This window comes from Astatotilapia calliptera, chromosome 12, assembly GCF_900246225.1.
Source record: "Astatotilapia calliptera chromosome 12, fAstCal1.2, whole genome shotgun sequence".
Lineage (NCBI taxonomy): Eukaryota > Metazoa > Chordata > Actinopteri > Cichliformes > Cichlidae > Astatotilapia > Astatotilapia calliptera.
This window is the reverse complement of record NC_039313.1, coordinates 1,047,543-1,063,929: the sequence shown is the minus strand read 5'-3', so window position 1 is coordinate 1,063,929 and position 16,387 is coordinate 1,047,543. Positions and strand designations below refer to the sequence as shown.

The window sequence follows — 16,387 nt, the reverse complement described above, 5'->3', positions numbered from 1 at the left end:
GAAAGTTGAATCTGTTGGTACCACATCACCAGCTAGGAGTTTGTGATGTGACAGTCTGTGGTCCTGTCCTGTCAATGACTGAAATACATTTAGGAAAGTTCACACAGGCAGTGAAGTCTGTATGTGTTCCCGCTCAGGCTAAATCAATCCCAGTGTGATGAATATGTGTGAGACTTTTAAAGCATGCACCCCAAACACGAATCCAAGGAACTGCACGGTTGCTTTGAGCCTGAGTAGTATGCAGGTGAGCTGCTGATAGGCTGACATTGAATATCCTCCAGGTGTGTCTTGATAAACATGAATACTGTTAGTAATACGTTGTATTCGGGTAAACCAGTAAAGCATTTATCTGCATCGTGTATGAAGCAGGAACATCTGCTGTTCGTATCGAGATGGTAAATCAAACCTCTCCGTCCTGAGATTTTGGCATTCTCTGATTGGTTGATGTCATTTACAGTCATATCGGATTGAGTTGATACACTCTGAGAGTATCTCGAAGGAGGATCAGACACAGGGCACAGCGAGGTGGTCTTCTTCCTGTTGAATCTCCTGAACTAACGCTGTGTTGTCAGGCCGTCCAGATAAGCCAGCAGCGGCGTGAGCTGCTCCTTGCTCATCATTACGTTCCTTTTTCTTCCAGGTCTGCTTGAATTGAAGGCTGTTTTGTGCCCGCCTCTTCTGGGGTGACGTGTTTGAAAACAGTCGCACAGTCAGGTGAAAGGAGAACACACGGGAATGCATGATGAAGTAAAACAATGTGTTCAAGGAGAAAAACAGTTTGACCAATGTGATGAACATTTTCAAACTGTAATCCCTTTCAGTAGGCGCTGCACGCCATGCGTTAGATCCACCAACAACAAATGATTTAACCTACAGTGTCAGTCTCCTCACGCAGCTACAGTTCTGTTCCAAGCACTGAGACGTTGTCAGTTATAAAGAGCGTCCGAGCCGTAGTTCTCTGAAGCTCTTTTAAACTTTCCACTCGTTTTCAGTCCAACACTTGTATCTTTCAGGACGTTATTACTGACAGACTGTAAATTAATTGCTTTAAGAAAATAAGAGGTGGGTGGCTGCAACCAGCAACATTGTTATTGGATGACCCCAAGTGGTTATCGCGTCCAATATGGCGGACAGCTCTTGAACGACACACGCATGACGTCATGTGTAAAACCTCTATAGCAACCACAGCAGTTTGTCTTGAAACGAACTGTAATCATCGCATTTCAACTTCCTTCTCAAAAAAGAACACATCTAAACATTTGGACTTTTTTCTCAGGATGACCTGATCTGTACATTTGTATTTATTACTTATTAGCATCTAAACACACGTACGTCTTCACTTGGTCCAGTTTACTGGTGAATTCCTCACAGTCACTTTGAAACTGTTGTGGTTTTGGAAAGTAAAGCTCGACCTTCTCTCAGCATCCTGCTCATGAGGACCCGGCGCGCCCGTTTCACAGCAAGTCAGTCAGTAGAATCAAACCTGAAATCAGCCTCATGAGAACTACTAATAATGTCAGAAAGGAGATCTTATTTTAGTTTGACCCACATCTGTTAACGTGGAGCAGGAGGTCATGACCTGCAGACAGCAGGCGACAGAGACGGCGTTGTTTCCTACACTCACTGCTCCAGTCTAAACATCCTTGGGCAGGATACTAATGAAATCAAAATGAAATCAAGGATGTAAATATTTCATTTTATACATAATGAACATAAAATAATGGACCCCCTCCCCCACACCGTATGTGAGATACATGCAGATAAATATGTGCAGTAATTACAACAGAGCGTTCAGTGGACATGAAGAGATGAGCTTTATTATCTTGTTTAGCAGATGACAGAAGCACTGGAAGATAATATACTTTCACTCCTGAAATAAATAGTAATTAAGACCACAAGGATTATTCATTAGCGAGTATCACAACAAAGTAAAAGGAGCAGGTTGAACCTCTAAAACAAACATTTCTGCATAGATAGTCTTGGATCAAAGCTCGTGTCAGCAGCTGAGCGCACAGCCTGATACGATATCACCACCTATCATCCTCCTTAGCACACGACAGAGTGCGTGACAGAGGAAAAGCTTTGAGATAATTAATGCTGTGATTATGTACAGTGTTTAGAGGTGATCACACACACACACACACACACACACACACACACACACACACACACACACACACACACGACCTTTAAAAAAGTAACAATGTGTCCAAGGGCAGAGTTATGAAACATCAGCTGTGTAAATTGAAGCTATTTGGCCTCCGTGTGTTGACACAAAGGTTTATGGTTGCTATGGTGACCATAAACTATGACAATACTGGATAGACAAGAAAAATAAGATCAAACTGCAACGTTTACAAAAGGAAAACAGAAACCAGGTTTGACAGACACACGTTGAGGATTAGTCCCTTCACAATAAAAGACGAGGCATAGTAGCATGAATCATCACTCCCAGGAGCTGCTGAAGTAGTGTTACTGACTCTTCCTTTAAACAGGTGCATTGTGTTACTTCCTTCTATGTAGCAGAGCTCTGTCAGTCAGTGCAAGCAGCTGTTTCCTAAAGCGTTGCAAACATGAGCGTGTACGCCAAAAGTTTGCGTCCGTTTGCGAGCTGTGGTTCTGACAATGATTACGTGTTAGAGTAACAGTAACTCTTGTTATACATTAAAAAGACATAAAAACTTTGATGGACAAAAGAAGAAGAAGAATGTGTTATACTTGGTCAACGTGTCAGTGAAAAGTGGCGAGCCTTTAACTCGCTGTCACCAGCAAACGTAGCTGCTGGTCAAGCTCACACTCACACTACAAATCAGGCAGCTTCTGTAAATGCTTCAGATGTAAATGTCACTCTCATCCTTTCTGCTTCACACAAACCTGTATTTTCATAAATAACATAAAAGAAATAAAGTTCAGCCCGAGGAGAAACGACATCGACGGAGTGGAAGGTACCGATGACAAACCTGAACATCTGTAGCAGTCGTGTGTTTACATGGGCATTTAGCTTTTTGATTTCATTCATGTTAAAAGTTCGAATGCTATCAAACAAAAACCATCACATACACTGTGTAATTCTGTGAAACCTGGCCTCCTGCAGGTGTGAGTACGTGTGAGACTGTACCTGTCCACTTCCTTCAGTCAGAATACTTTCAGGAAATGCCTTTAAAAAGTCTTTAGGACAAGTTAAAAGTTCATCGGAGCTTTAAAACTGTTTCAAATGAGGCACTGATGCGAAAATAACAACAGGGAAAAAATAGTTAATACCAATATTTTGGTCTAGATCAGGGGGTCAAACTGAAACGAGCGGAGAGCCGCTGCTGGCGCTGTCGTCTCACACGTTAGTGTTCAGCTAGGACAAAACAAACAAACAAACAAACAAATATTTCCTAAAATGTTTCGTTTGTTTTTTAAATTTCAGATCTTGTATCAGACAAAACTGCAAACTTAGCTGAAGCCTTCCAAACACACTGGTCCTCTGTGTGCGCGCACGTTGTGTTTGTATAGAACAGAATAAATAAGTGCACACAGTGTGCGACTGTCACCGACAGCCTCAGCAGGTTTGTGCTCTCTGCTCGTGTCGTCTTCATAGTCAGTCATGTTGTGCTTTTGATGCTTCTTCTCAGTACGCGGGCCGCTGCGGCCCCGGACCGCGAGTTTGAGCCCCTGGTGTAGACCGACTACCCTCGCTAAACAAAACTACACCAATCATTTTAAAAGTGCTGTTTAATTTTCACTTGTTGCAGTTTCTAGCTGTAACAAATCAAAGTGTTGTAACAGCAGCAGCAGCAGCAGGAGCACCGGTGAATGTTCTGCTACAGATCGACAAACGTCCAAAGTCAAACATCAGGACCAATAAATGTTCATTGCTGCTCAGGTTGGAGGAGAGTTTGTGATGACCTCTGAACACAAATCAAACTTCTCTACAAGCGACTGGCTTTTTGGTTTCCTGTTACTCTAACTTTGCATCAGCTACAAAGAGAGCTGCTGACCAGTGAAGTTAAAGGGTAGAAAATCAACCGCGAGTAGTAACATGTGTAACACGTGTTACCACCTTCAGAATGGAAATCCAGAGTCAGGAGCTGTGCTTTAACCTGCTGTTACAGCTGACGCTCAGGTCAGTATTACCCGACGACTGAGGGAGGTCTAATATAAAGTAGAGCTAAGACGGAAAAGTGATGCAGTGATGATCTGATACAAGAAGAGTTTCTACAAGTCGTTAACCTGCAGCAGGCCAAAGCAAGCCTGAAGGTTCTGCAGCTTCATACCTGCTCAAGTCACTGCTTACTGTTTGCTTCACATACGTCTCTGTTTATGTGTCTATTAAAGACCGTTTCACCACACTTCATGCTTATACAGGCTGAAAGCCGAAGCCCAGGCGAGGTGCCAGAGTCCAGTTCAGCGCCAGGACACTTCAATATGCCGGAAAGTATTTTTGGACTTTAGTCCAATGATGCCACAAACTCGTGCCTACACAGAACCTTACACGTGTATAAAGTGGTTACGCTGTGTAAGTGACTGATTCCAATCAGAAAAGATTTATGTTTGTTTGTTAAATATATATAGAAGCAGGGAAAGAAGATATGCACATGAAACCTCACACACATACAAACAACTAGAAATCTGAGGTACCTGAGGTATTGAAACACCTGAAGATAACAGTGAGCCAACAGGTGGTATGAGGGCTGATTTCCATTCTGAAGGGATATTGGCTCAGAGGATCCAGATGTTTCTGAGAAGGAACATCCAGTCCTCTCCTATTAATTGTTAGGAAACAGATTCCAAGTCCGCTGCTCAATGCCCGCTTTTCTAAACTCATCACTGGCTTTGAAGTACTGGTTGTTTAAGTCTGCACTATGTGTAGGCAAGCTGATCCTAACTCTTTGTCTGTAGGCAGCTTCAGTGTGGGGAAAGGAGGAGGTCAGCATCTCTCTCAGGACTGCAGCCCAATGACCGTATCCAACCACTTCCTGTAGGCCAGGGCAAAGTGTCTCTGCTCGGTGTTACAGCAGCCGCCCAAAACACTGCTTACAAAGCTGAGTTCAGTTGGCAGGGTGGGGGGGCAAGGCAGCAGGACGCCTCTCTTCAGTCTCTTACTATTGTGGGGGTCTGGCAGGAACAGCCCATCTACTTCCATAGGTTCGCCAGCGTGCTTCTGTCCGTTCACACCGTGGCCTGCACAGCTCTGAGAGCTGATCTCTGGCACTCCTGGGTCTGGATCCGTCACATGGTTCAACTTGCAGTCGGATCCTCTGCTGTAGGAACGCTGATGCTCCCTCACCCACTGGTCCCACAAGTAAAAGACATGCCGCCTGAGAGACACGGGGGGTATATCAATATCATTATTACAAACGCTGAACATGTCTGTGCACAACGTATTTGTATAGGCTCAGGGATAAACAGCCCCAGAATGTGAAAATGTTTTAATGCAAAAGAAATATTTAAATGATTTATCAGGACAATTCATTTTTTTACTTGTTTCTCACAAACGATGTTTGCAATCAGCGACAACCTGCCACCGACTGTGCAGCAGGAACAGACAACACATTGGTTTTACCCGCCTTCCTCGTTTAAATATGACGTCTGTGTCCATTCTGCAGTCGCTGTGAACCAACAGTCTCTCACCTGTGACTCCAGAGTGTTTCATGTCCAGGGAAGGACTGGATCAGATCTGAGCAAAGGTCCATCTCCTGGTGGAAGAGCTGAAGGACTGTAGTGAAGTCAGCGCGGCCGTCTTCCTCGCCGCCCGCCTCTTGTCCTGAAGGCTCTCCGTTACTGTGAGAGCGGCTGTGTGGGCGGCTGCCCTCTGGGACTGTGCTGCACCCACGCTGGGGTGAACAGCTGGTGGAGGTGCGAGCTGGCCTCTTGCAGATTTCAGCTATTAGCTCCTTAAGGAGGAACTGGCGGTAGTGGAAGCCACTGTGGTCAGAGACATGCATGGACACCCAGAGGCGCATAGAGGACAGCTCGTCGTGGAACACCTGCCAGAATCACGATGACAAAGGTACGTGTGAAGGAGCAGAAGCTGAACATCAACAAACCAACTGAGAGATTCTCACTTCATTTATTAGCTAATCAATAAAGTTGAACGTGGGGGGCCTTGAATGGCCGTTCAACAGCTCGCAGAAAGAACAAGACAATAAGAAAATTTCAAGAAATACGTCTCTATAAGCCATGTGGTCGGGTCTGTCATTCCCCAATTCTGGGTGTCGGCACCGCTGTCAACGATGCGCGACAGACCCGACTAGGGCTGTTCGATATAAGGATATATATCGTGTGACGATATAAAAACGTCTGTCGTTTCATTTTACGCTATCGTTTGTTTCGTGGTGTCGCAAAATAAACTGTTTACAGCAATATTTGTTCATCGTTCTGATGGTCACTGTAGTGGTTATAATCATTTATTAAAGTTCTCTCTTTCTCTTATATTTAATAGAACCACACTACGGACGGACAAGCGCCTGTTTTTATGCACGACGGTAACACCACCGCCTGTCCGCATGTTTATGTTCCAAATAAACTTTTCACAATAAAGCTCAAGATCCTGCTGAGACTTTTCAAAATAAACTGAATCACGTGAAAGATGCAGATTATTTACGGATGAGAAGCAAAAAAGAGCCGCCAGGTGCTAAAAAATAAAGCTTAGACTCAAACATTAGAACAGGCTTTCCCCCGCAGCACGCCGTGTAATAAATACGCACAAAGAAAACGGCGCCGTTACAACTTATGTCTAAAAATGCATCGTTTCATGCATCGTTAAAACACTCGACTCCAGCTACACGACACGCAGCTGGAAACACTTCATGCAAGTCGAGCTGCCCGAGATTCACAGAAAATGTTACATTCTTGTGATTTATATCGTTACCAGGACGATAGATGTCTTATATCGGGATATGAGATTTTGGTCATATCGCTCTAGACCCGCCCACATGTTCACACTTTTCAGTCCACTTCTTTATTGCGGTTGTCGACGTACGCACGCCGCTGCAGCTTTTCAGTGGGCGTGCATATTATTAACGTAACTGCTGCAAAAACACTTATGTTATGTTAAATGTTCGTTCCGCGTGACTTTTCTCCCAGGTAACTTGCGCACCACACTTTGAGAACCACTGGTTTAAAGACAGAAACCTCCCTTACTCATGTAGTTACACAGAGTTCCTCTGTGATGACTGTGCCAGCTGATTTCAACCATGAGTGCTACATGACATCCAGCTGGGATCATTTTGATTCATTTAAATTTCTTAGCGAGTGTTTATTTAGTTACACCACATTATTTGCACAGCAGCTCCACTTTTATACGGCCAGGCATCAGTAATATAACTACATTAAATAAAAAGAGAGAACATGTGTGATGAGGGAAGAAAATGTTCTAATTACTGCTGAAAAGCTAAATGAGTAACTGAAATGCTACCTTGACATTGCCCCTGGCCATGTGCTGCAGCACCCAGATGCGGTGTGACCAGGCATTGTAGTTGCTGGGATAGCGGCCGGCTGCGTCAGAGCACACCTTCATCTCTTGGCGGAGCGTCCTGGCCAAGCGGTCACCGAGCTGCTCGTTTCTCTCAGCGTCAGCCTGCACTGCTTCAGCCTGCTGCTGATTCTTATTGTGGTCCAAAGTAGAGACCTGATTCAGGACCTGCTGCAGCACCCAGCGTCTGCAGGAAGACACCAGCCGCTGGGTTACAAAGCTTCACTCACTCTGTACACCGTTACTGCTTTTACAGGAAGAACAGCATCCCACATGAGCCTCGGTGCTCGTTGTAAGCCTTAGAACATCGTTGTTGTTTTTCAGCGGGATTAAAACACCTTTCTCCACCTAGCAATGATCTCAGGAAATCTATCACCAGTCATTTACATCGACAAGGTCTGAATGCAGCTGCCCTCAGCTCCCGGAGCCAAAATATTCCCTGTTCAGCCTACAGTGTTTAGCACAAACAGTGCTACTGTTAGAAAACTGTTGAAAATAAAGTGTAGTCTAAGAGGAGTTTGAATAGCTCCCCACACAAAGAAAGCAGCTCGGAACATCTGAGTGTTTACAGCAGGAGAAGCGTAAGCGGCTTTACCGATGAATCCAGGTCTCTGGGCTCTTGGGAAATTTGGTCAAAGCCAGCTTGCCCAGGTAGAGGTCCTTCTCTGGGTTAAGGACTCCACACTGCAGTAACTCCTTCCTGCAATAACAAGAAAGCACGATGACAGTAAATCCATCAATATAAAGACTATCACCCACAGATTCAGTTAGAGCACATGCATGCTGTGATCTCTTATCAAAGATGGTTTCTGACACTCTGCAGAGCAACGTCCACATTTTGTCTCCATCATTCGTTTTATCTTTTAGGTCATTTCGAGGGGACGACTCTGATCGTGCTTTAATTCTGACTCTTCTAAAAAGCAGGATGTGCTTAAGTAAGACCATCCGTGACATCCCATAATGGACATGATCTAATGCCTGTGAATAAATATAAAAATGGTAACTGTTGCACCAGACTTTGATGAGCTGCAAACAGGAAAATGATTTTTGTTCACGTTTGGTTTAAATGAGTTGAACAAACTACAAATGTGTCTCTGTTACAAACAGATGGTCACACGGTCGGTGTTGATCTGAAAGTCTGACACATGAAACTCTGGAGTTTGTTTCTATCCTGGAAAACTATAAAGAGATGACAGGAAACAGGAGAGTGAAGGCATGCAGCAGTTTCAAACCCAGGCACCAGGTTAGGCCTGCACCCCGTTTAACCAGTATACTGATAATGGTCACATAATAACTGGACTGGTACTCTAGAGCCTTTCTACTCAGATGAGCACTCAGCGCACTTTGTACTGCGAGTCACACTGACCCATTACACAAAGACGCACACACATCAAGAGTTTGGGCGTTCGCCTTGTAATCGGAAGGTTGCCGGTTCGAGCCCCGGCTTGGACAGTCTCGGTCGTTGTGTCCTTGGGCAAGACACTTCACCCGTTGCCTACTGGTGGTGGTCAGAGGGCCCGGTGGCGCCAGTGTCCGGCAGCCTCGCCTCTGTCAGTGCGCCCCAGGGTGGCTGTGGCTACAATGTAGCTTGCCGTCACCAGTGTGTGAATGTGTGCGTGAATGGGTGGATGACTGGATATGTAAAGCGCTTTGGGGTCCTTAGGGACTAGTAAAGCGCTATATAAATACAGGCCATTTATTTACCATCACTCATCTATTCTTAACTTCTTTATGAAAGCCACAGTCCATCCATACACATATCCAAATATGCTCCATCCATGTACTCCGATGGATGCGTCGGTGGGTTGGGCATCTCGCCCAGGGTTACCTCGATGCTGACTGGACGAGTCAGGAACCAATCTGCTGACCTTCTGATTCGTCGACACACCACAGCCGCCCCAATCAGACACAAATGTATCACAGTTGAACTGTTAAAAGCATTAGCTTTGTTATGTGTGCTGACAGATCCTTACATCCTGACACTATTCATTATTAGTATTAGTGGTACGGACACAGTGGGATAACGCAGCAGTCAGGAGGATGCCAAACTGCCAGGATTGTCTGAGGAAAGAAAGTGACTGGACTCTCTAAACAAAGAAGCTTCTTCAGTTCTAAAACCAGGCGGTGGAGAGTCCCAGTATTTAATCCCTAGTGGGGATTGTTCCTTTTGAGGGTCGTTGGAACACTATTGATGATGTGCCTCGGTGTGAAAGAAGGTGTGCGTCATTATCACTGCCTCACCCCAATTTGTGACCCACTGAGCTCAGCTGACAGACGACGTGAGTGGGGTCTGGTTTCACCTGAGACCTCTGCTGTTAGCTAATGTTACCTGACATCAAGACAACCTTCCTGTGTGACAGGCAGGGAAAAGATGAAAGGAAAGCATCGCTCTCACTATAACCACGTTTATCAGAACATTCATCCTGTACCTGACATTCCACGCAGTGGTGAAGTCTGGGTTCAGCAGCAGCAGAGTGCAGGTGATGTCCACTAAAGCTGGGACAGAAGGAAACACAGGATGTTGCTTCACTTTGATGTGGAAAAAACAGGAGCATAAAACACGTTTAAAACTAAGCCGGACAAAACAAGGAGGTCATTAACTGACCATGACTGGAAGCTCAAACCTTTATCAGCTTTAAAATAAATGCATTAAATAAACAAAACAAATGTTACAGACTACTTTTACTCCACCTCTGGGATCGCTTTTGTTATCGAGCTACCTTCTCTGTCCAGCCAGTGCTTGCGTTGGCGGTACAGCAGCAGCTTGTTGTGGACGTACGGCAGCAGGAATTTAACACACCAGCTTTCCACACCAAGCTTGTTCTCCACCAGCACTATGGGACTGCGGTTGTAGCGAGCCTCTGGACACGGGATCACACCGATCTCATCACTGAGGGAGCAGAGAGTGACAATGAGGGTGAACAAGGGAAAACGTTACAGTAACCAACCAGTCGAAAATTAGGAAAGACCACAATTAGATTACCACCATATCAACCAGTGGACCAAGCAGCAGTACCCAAAGTAATGAGCAAACAAAAAAACCTTTAATGAACTTAATCTGCTGAAATTTGACTTTTCAAAAATGTAGAAAAACAAAAGTTGGAGCTGAAGCTCATCAAACTGAAGCAGTGCTGAAATAAACGCAGTACGACAGAAACATGGCAACCTGCCACACAAGGTCATGTTGCAGTACATCAGCTGAAGCTTCGACAGCCCAATCACATCTCCCAGCTTACATGTAACATGTGGTTAGTGCTGTGAGATCTACAGAGCTGTCACCGTGCAGCGGCTTGTTTGGGATCCATCTCTGTTATAACAAACAATAACATACTGCTGGGACAACATAGCAATCAATACATCACAGATATCTGACACAAGGTCAAATTCAGGTAAGTTATTAGATGATTAATGATGTAACGATGGATCCTGTACACATCTGTAGCCGTTTAGAGTCGTCCATTTAAAACACACTGGATAGTTCACTTTGTCACTTCCAAGAAATGATCTCATGTTTTCTTTCAAGTTGCTTATTTCTGATCTTGTACACTTTGGGGGGTGTTAAACATACTATGTCACCACACTGCCGGCCATGCCTCTCCAGTGTCCTTTGCTCAAAGTTTGTGCATCATTAAACGAACACCGACGTTCATGCTGAGCTGAAGTGTTTCCACAGACACAAACTACAGTTCACGTTCATCAGCAGTCTGAATTTTAACACGGTTATGTAGTATTACTAAGTCCTCGCTCCACCTTCCAGAATTATTTTTATTTCTGGAAGCATGAAACCAGAGTGGCTCGCAGGTTTCAAAGCTGGGCAGAAAATAAAGGGTGTGATTTCAGAAGCACCCATATTTGAATTTCTGTGGTTCATCAATCATATCCAAGACTTTTGGATGGGACATTAACTGTTCAAGATTTTTTTTCTTTTTAGAATCAGTAATGCAAAAATCCATTTAGTTCCACGTGTGTCGTTTCGTAGTTTTGATGTTTTCAGCGGCCGCAGTGATGCGGACGCTGCACCGGTCCGTCGTGGTGAAGAGGGAGCTGAGTGTAAAAGCGAAGCTCTCAATTTACCGGTCGATCTACGTCCCTACCATCACCTATGGCCACGAGCTGTGGGTAGTGACCGAAAGAACGAGATCGCGGATACAAGCGGCAGAAATGAGCTTCCTCCGAAGGGTGGCTGGCCTCTCCCTTAGATATAGGGTGAGAAGTTCGGCCATCCGGGAGGGGCTCAGAGTAGAGCAGCTGCTGCTCCACATCGAAAGGAGCCAGCTGAGGTGGTTTGGGCGTCTGACAAGGATGTCCCCTGGGCGCCTCCTGGGTGAGGTGTTCTGGGCATGTCCCACCGGGAGGAGGCCCCGGGGCAGACCCAGGACACGCTGGAGAGATTATATCTCTCGGCTGGCCTGGGAACGCCTTGGTATTCCCCCGGATAAGCTGGAGGAGGTGGCTGGGGAGAGGGTGGTCTGGGCTTCTGTGCTTAGGCTGCTGCGACCCGGCCCCGGATAAAGCACAAGAAGATGGATGGATGGACAAAACAAAGAAAGACCTTAAAATTTTCAGAGAATTTTAATTTATAGAGCTGAATAGGTTCTCTGCAGTAATCTCAGAAAGTCTCTGAAAATGTCATAAAACTGTCTAAACCCGTAAAAAGAGAAAATCCTAGTAATACCTTAGTAGATCAAGGTCTTGGGACCTGTTTAAAGTTTGAATTCCATCTCTAGGTCAAAGTATGCTGAACTAGTTAAGCTTCAAAATACTGGAGGTGTGAAGAGCATGTGAAGAAGATATTCTCCATTTATTTGGATGGAAAATATATATAAGTACAAAAGTTACACAAAAGTAAAAACAGTAATGTCTTGATGCACGTGCAATCATCCAAGTAAATCAATCTCCAAAGGTTGATTCTGTTCACCTGGACGTAGCGTTTTGTGGGAGAAACGTTTCGTCATCATCAGGTGACGTCTTCAGTCTCAGCTGACTGCAGGTTTCAATCTTATAAACAGGACGTTTGCATAATGACTGAAACCAGCCCTGAAGGAACAATGGGCTGGGAGGGCAGTTGCGTCATCATTATTATTCACATGACCATTGATCAACAACCACCGATCAAAGCTCATTGATCAATGTCCATGAGTCCCATTCACAGAGAGGTGTGGAATGGCTGCAATCACAGCATTGTAAGATGGTGACAGATGTACCCTTAGGCCCCTCCTCGATTCCTCAGCATAACCATGTATAATATCCACAACACTTCGTGGCTCAAGAGTTGGGAGTTCACCTTGTAATCGGAAGGTTGCCGGTTCGAGCCCCAGCTTGGACAGTCTTGGTCGTTGTGTCCTTGGGCAAGACGCTTCACCCGTTGCCTACTGGTGGTGGTCAGAGGGCCCGGTGGCGCCAGTGTCCGACAGCCTCGCCTCTGTCAGTGCGCCCCAGGGTGGCTGTGGCTACAATGTAGCTGCCATCACCAGTGTGTGAATGTATAAAGCGCTTTGGGGTCCTTAGGGACTAGGAAAGCGCTATACAAATACAGGCCATTTACCATTTACCAAGAAGAGGTTATACACACACAATACGGTAATATTATGTTGAAGCACAGTACGTATCACTCCGCGAGGCTCCGCCTACGATAGCCGTAACGCTCCGACAATCCATCAAGCGGTGCGGCTTCGTAGCTTAGCAAAGTCGCACTGAAACATTTGACAGATTTTCGAGCGCCGTGCACATAAAATCGTTTCGAGGTCAGTAAACACAACCAGAGTTCATACATAAGGCACACGGGATTATAAGGGGCTCTGTCGACTTTCAGACAAATCAAAGGATTGATTTTAAGTGCGCCGTATTTTCACACGGTAATAATGACGGCCCACTAGCATGCTCTACCAAAAATAGTGCTTTGTTGTGTATCTGACGGACGAAAGCTAAACCAGTTCCACACCAGTGAAGCTGCAGCATTTTAACAAACCAGTTCTGGTTCATTGTTTCATTCAACGATCCACTTTTGCCCTCCTCATTCTGCGTCGCCGCCATGTGCGTATGAAAACAAAGGCACTGCGCGTTTTACCCATATTCTATCGCCATATTTCATTTTCTTATCGATGCCCAACATTATACCGGTATCACCGTGAACAGTATGATATGGCCCAGCCCTACTGCTCACTGCGTACGACTCTGGATACTACAGTACTGTAGTATCCAGAGTCGTACGTAGTGAGGAGGTGAAATTATTAACAAGATAATCGACCTCTGTTGGAGCAGCGTTCAGATAGCTGCTCTGTGTTATGCACAAAAACAACATTGGTGTATTTTATTTATGGAGCATTATTATTTAATAAATTAAACAAATTTGCATCATAGGATTGTTTTTTTGTTTTTCCTGCAGTATATAAAAATTGGTGTATCTCCAAAATAAAATTATGAAGAGACTCAAAATAAATTTCCTGTTGTTGTAAACTATTTTTTGCAACTTTTTTGTATTTAAAGTTTTGAGGGATAAAACTCTTAAATTTCTCCAAGTAGAAATATATGTATTAAAAAAACAAAAACGATTTTCAATTTTTTTGTAGTTTATTGCACTTTTTTTGCAATTAATGTAGTTACTATGGACTTAATGCATACATATTATTAAAATATGGGCTATAACAGTTGTATTGATGTATAGCAACTTGAAATGCTCCCACAAATGGCTACACAGCATGTAAAAAAATAATATAAGCTCTGGTGGACTTGGTTCTATGGTAGGTCTTAAAGGGTTAAATAAATATCGTCAAATAATCGTGATCTCAATTTCAGTGAAAATAATCGTGATTATCATTTTTGCCATAATCGAGCAGCCCTAAGCAGCGGTAACGTTTGCACGTCCTCTCCCGTTAATGCGGCAGGTAAATAATCAACAACAGTGCATATTATGTTAGCGCGATCTGCCTTATTACAAACCTGCCATTACTGTGCATTTAGTGACCATGATGAGACAGAGTCTGGCTCAGATGCTGGCAGCTCTCGCTGCAGTCTGCCGGCAGCGTCTCCTTTCAGGCCGGGATAGACGAACGTCACCGAGCAGTGACTCAGTTTGTGGTCAAAGGTTTGCACCCGTTTGCCACAGCAGATGATTTTCAGTAAGTGAATGTGTTTAATTGTAGGCAGGGGCATTACTGGATATTCTTGTGTAATTGCTACAGAATAATTTATGTTATACTTTGTTATTGCTACAGAAGAATATTTATTTTATTATTTTACATTTACAATGTTTTTCCTGGGGACCCTGTGACACCCATTGAAGAGCCGTATGCTGTGGATCTCTTAAGATGTCACTGCTGGGTTTGTAAGGCCATGTTACTCCTACATTTCTATCTTGTTCAAAGAGAAGATATAAAACAAAGTTCTGAGCTAATCGACCTTAGTGTTCTCCTTTTTAAAAAAGAATCGATAAAGAATCGAATCGTTAAACAGAATCGAAAATGGAATCGTGAAAATCGTATCAATACCCATCCCTACTTAAAAGTGAACCAAACACATCCAAACTGAGGGGTTCTTCTTCCCCCAAAGCAGCTGAAAATCTGTGGTTATCACACTAAACTAGAAGCTGCAATGCTTCATCGAGCACATTTTAAAAATCCTTGTCTCAAATTCTGTACTTTGATATCTTATTTAAGCCACATGTCATTTTACACACATTTTCGCAGCATGTCAAAAAGCCACACTTGTTCCTGTTGTCACCATTAAAACCTTTACTGGGAAGAATCAGTGCGAGTCCTTTTAAAACATAGCAAATTCTAAACCAGTGAGTAGTTTTGAAAGCCCTAATTTTTTCCTGTTGGGGATATTGATTAGTGCTCATTAATAAGACAAAAGTATCAGATTACTCGATTAATCGACAGAATAATCAGCAGAATATTTGATTGCCAAAATAACTGATAGCTGCAGCCTTAAAGTTCTTAACATACTATCACACAGGATCGACCTGACATCACGTGCTTCTCATAGCATGCAAATCTTCGGTACCATCATAAACAACTGTTAAGCATCCCAGTTCAGTCACCGGCGAAATAAACAATAACACCATTAATGAATCAACATGATCCGGATGTCGCATTTTCAAAGCTGCATGGCTCAGCTCGCTAAAGTCGTGAAATATCCCGCTGATGCATGTTTTAAGTTATTTAACTGTAAGTAAACAGTAATCCCCACGACATCGTGTCTCACGCACTGAACAGAACAAACAAAACTAAGTGTCTAAATGTGAACTTCATCTAGACAGTTCCGATTCCAGGTAATAGTCCACGCCCATAATTTGAACCCTGAATCAGCCGTGGCCGAGCCTTGGAGCCGCTGCGTGTGAAACAGGCCTGCGGGCCCAGCGCAGTTTGTTCGCAGCCGACTGTACTCACATGCTGGGGTTCTTCTTGAATGCATTCGCGATGTCTTTGACAACTCTCTGGACCAAGACGTCTACCTCCTCCTCCGACTCCGCCATTTTTAGAGCACCGTCTTCTTCTGCTGCTTCTTCTTCTTCCTCGTTGTTTTTATTGGCGGTTAGCAAACAACGAATTGGTGCATTACCGCCGCCAACTGGTGTGGAGTGTTGACCAAATCGCTGATTCCAAACCTGTTCTCGTATTAACTCTTGTGCCCCTCCGATCATTTCTATTGTCCATTAATGCTGTAATTACTGTTCTATTGTGATCATTATTCGTACACCATGATGAGATGTTTCCATTTCCATTCAAATAGAAATGAAGTTCATTGGTTCAGATGAAAGCCTTTTGCATGGGTTGATGTTGTCCTTTCTATTCCAAACTTGGACTAATCTGTATTCTAACTGTTACACCCCCTCCTCCCTGAACCTCACCTCTGCATACACTGCTATATCCTCCGACTACAAACAGTTGGTTTGAGACAAGTTTCCTGAATACAGATCATTTC

At 44.1% G+C, this 16,387-nt stretch overlaps 1 protein-coding gene across 1 annotated transcript; it reads right to left on the bottom strand.

The window, feature by feature from the left end:
* Window positions 1–1,797: 1,797 nt before the first annotated feature.
* Window positions 1,798–16,016, bottom strand: ptar1 (protein prenyltransferase alpha subunit repeat containing 1). Its single transcript, XM_026188096.1, has 7 exons — window positions 15,853–16,016; window positions 10,183–10,352; window positions 9,892–9,958; window positions 8,058–8,162; window positions 7,406–7,649; window positions 5,620–5,975; window positions 1,798–5,306 (listed from the first exon to the last, which is right to left on the bottom strand). The coding sequence occupies exons 1-7, from the start codon at window positions 15,936–15,938 to the stop codon at window positions 4,928–4,930; spliced, it is 1,407 nt and encodes a 468-aa protein (XP_026043881.1). The 5' UTR covers window positions 15,939–16,016; the 3' UTR covers window positions 1,798–4,927.
* Window positions 16,017–16,387: the final 371 nt, after the last annotated feature.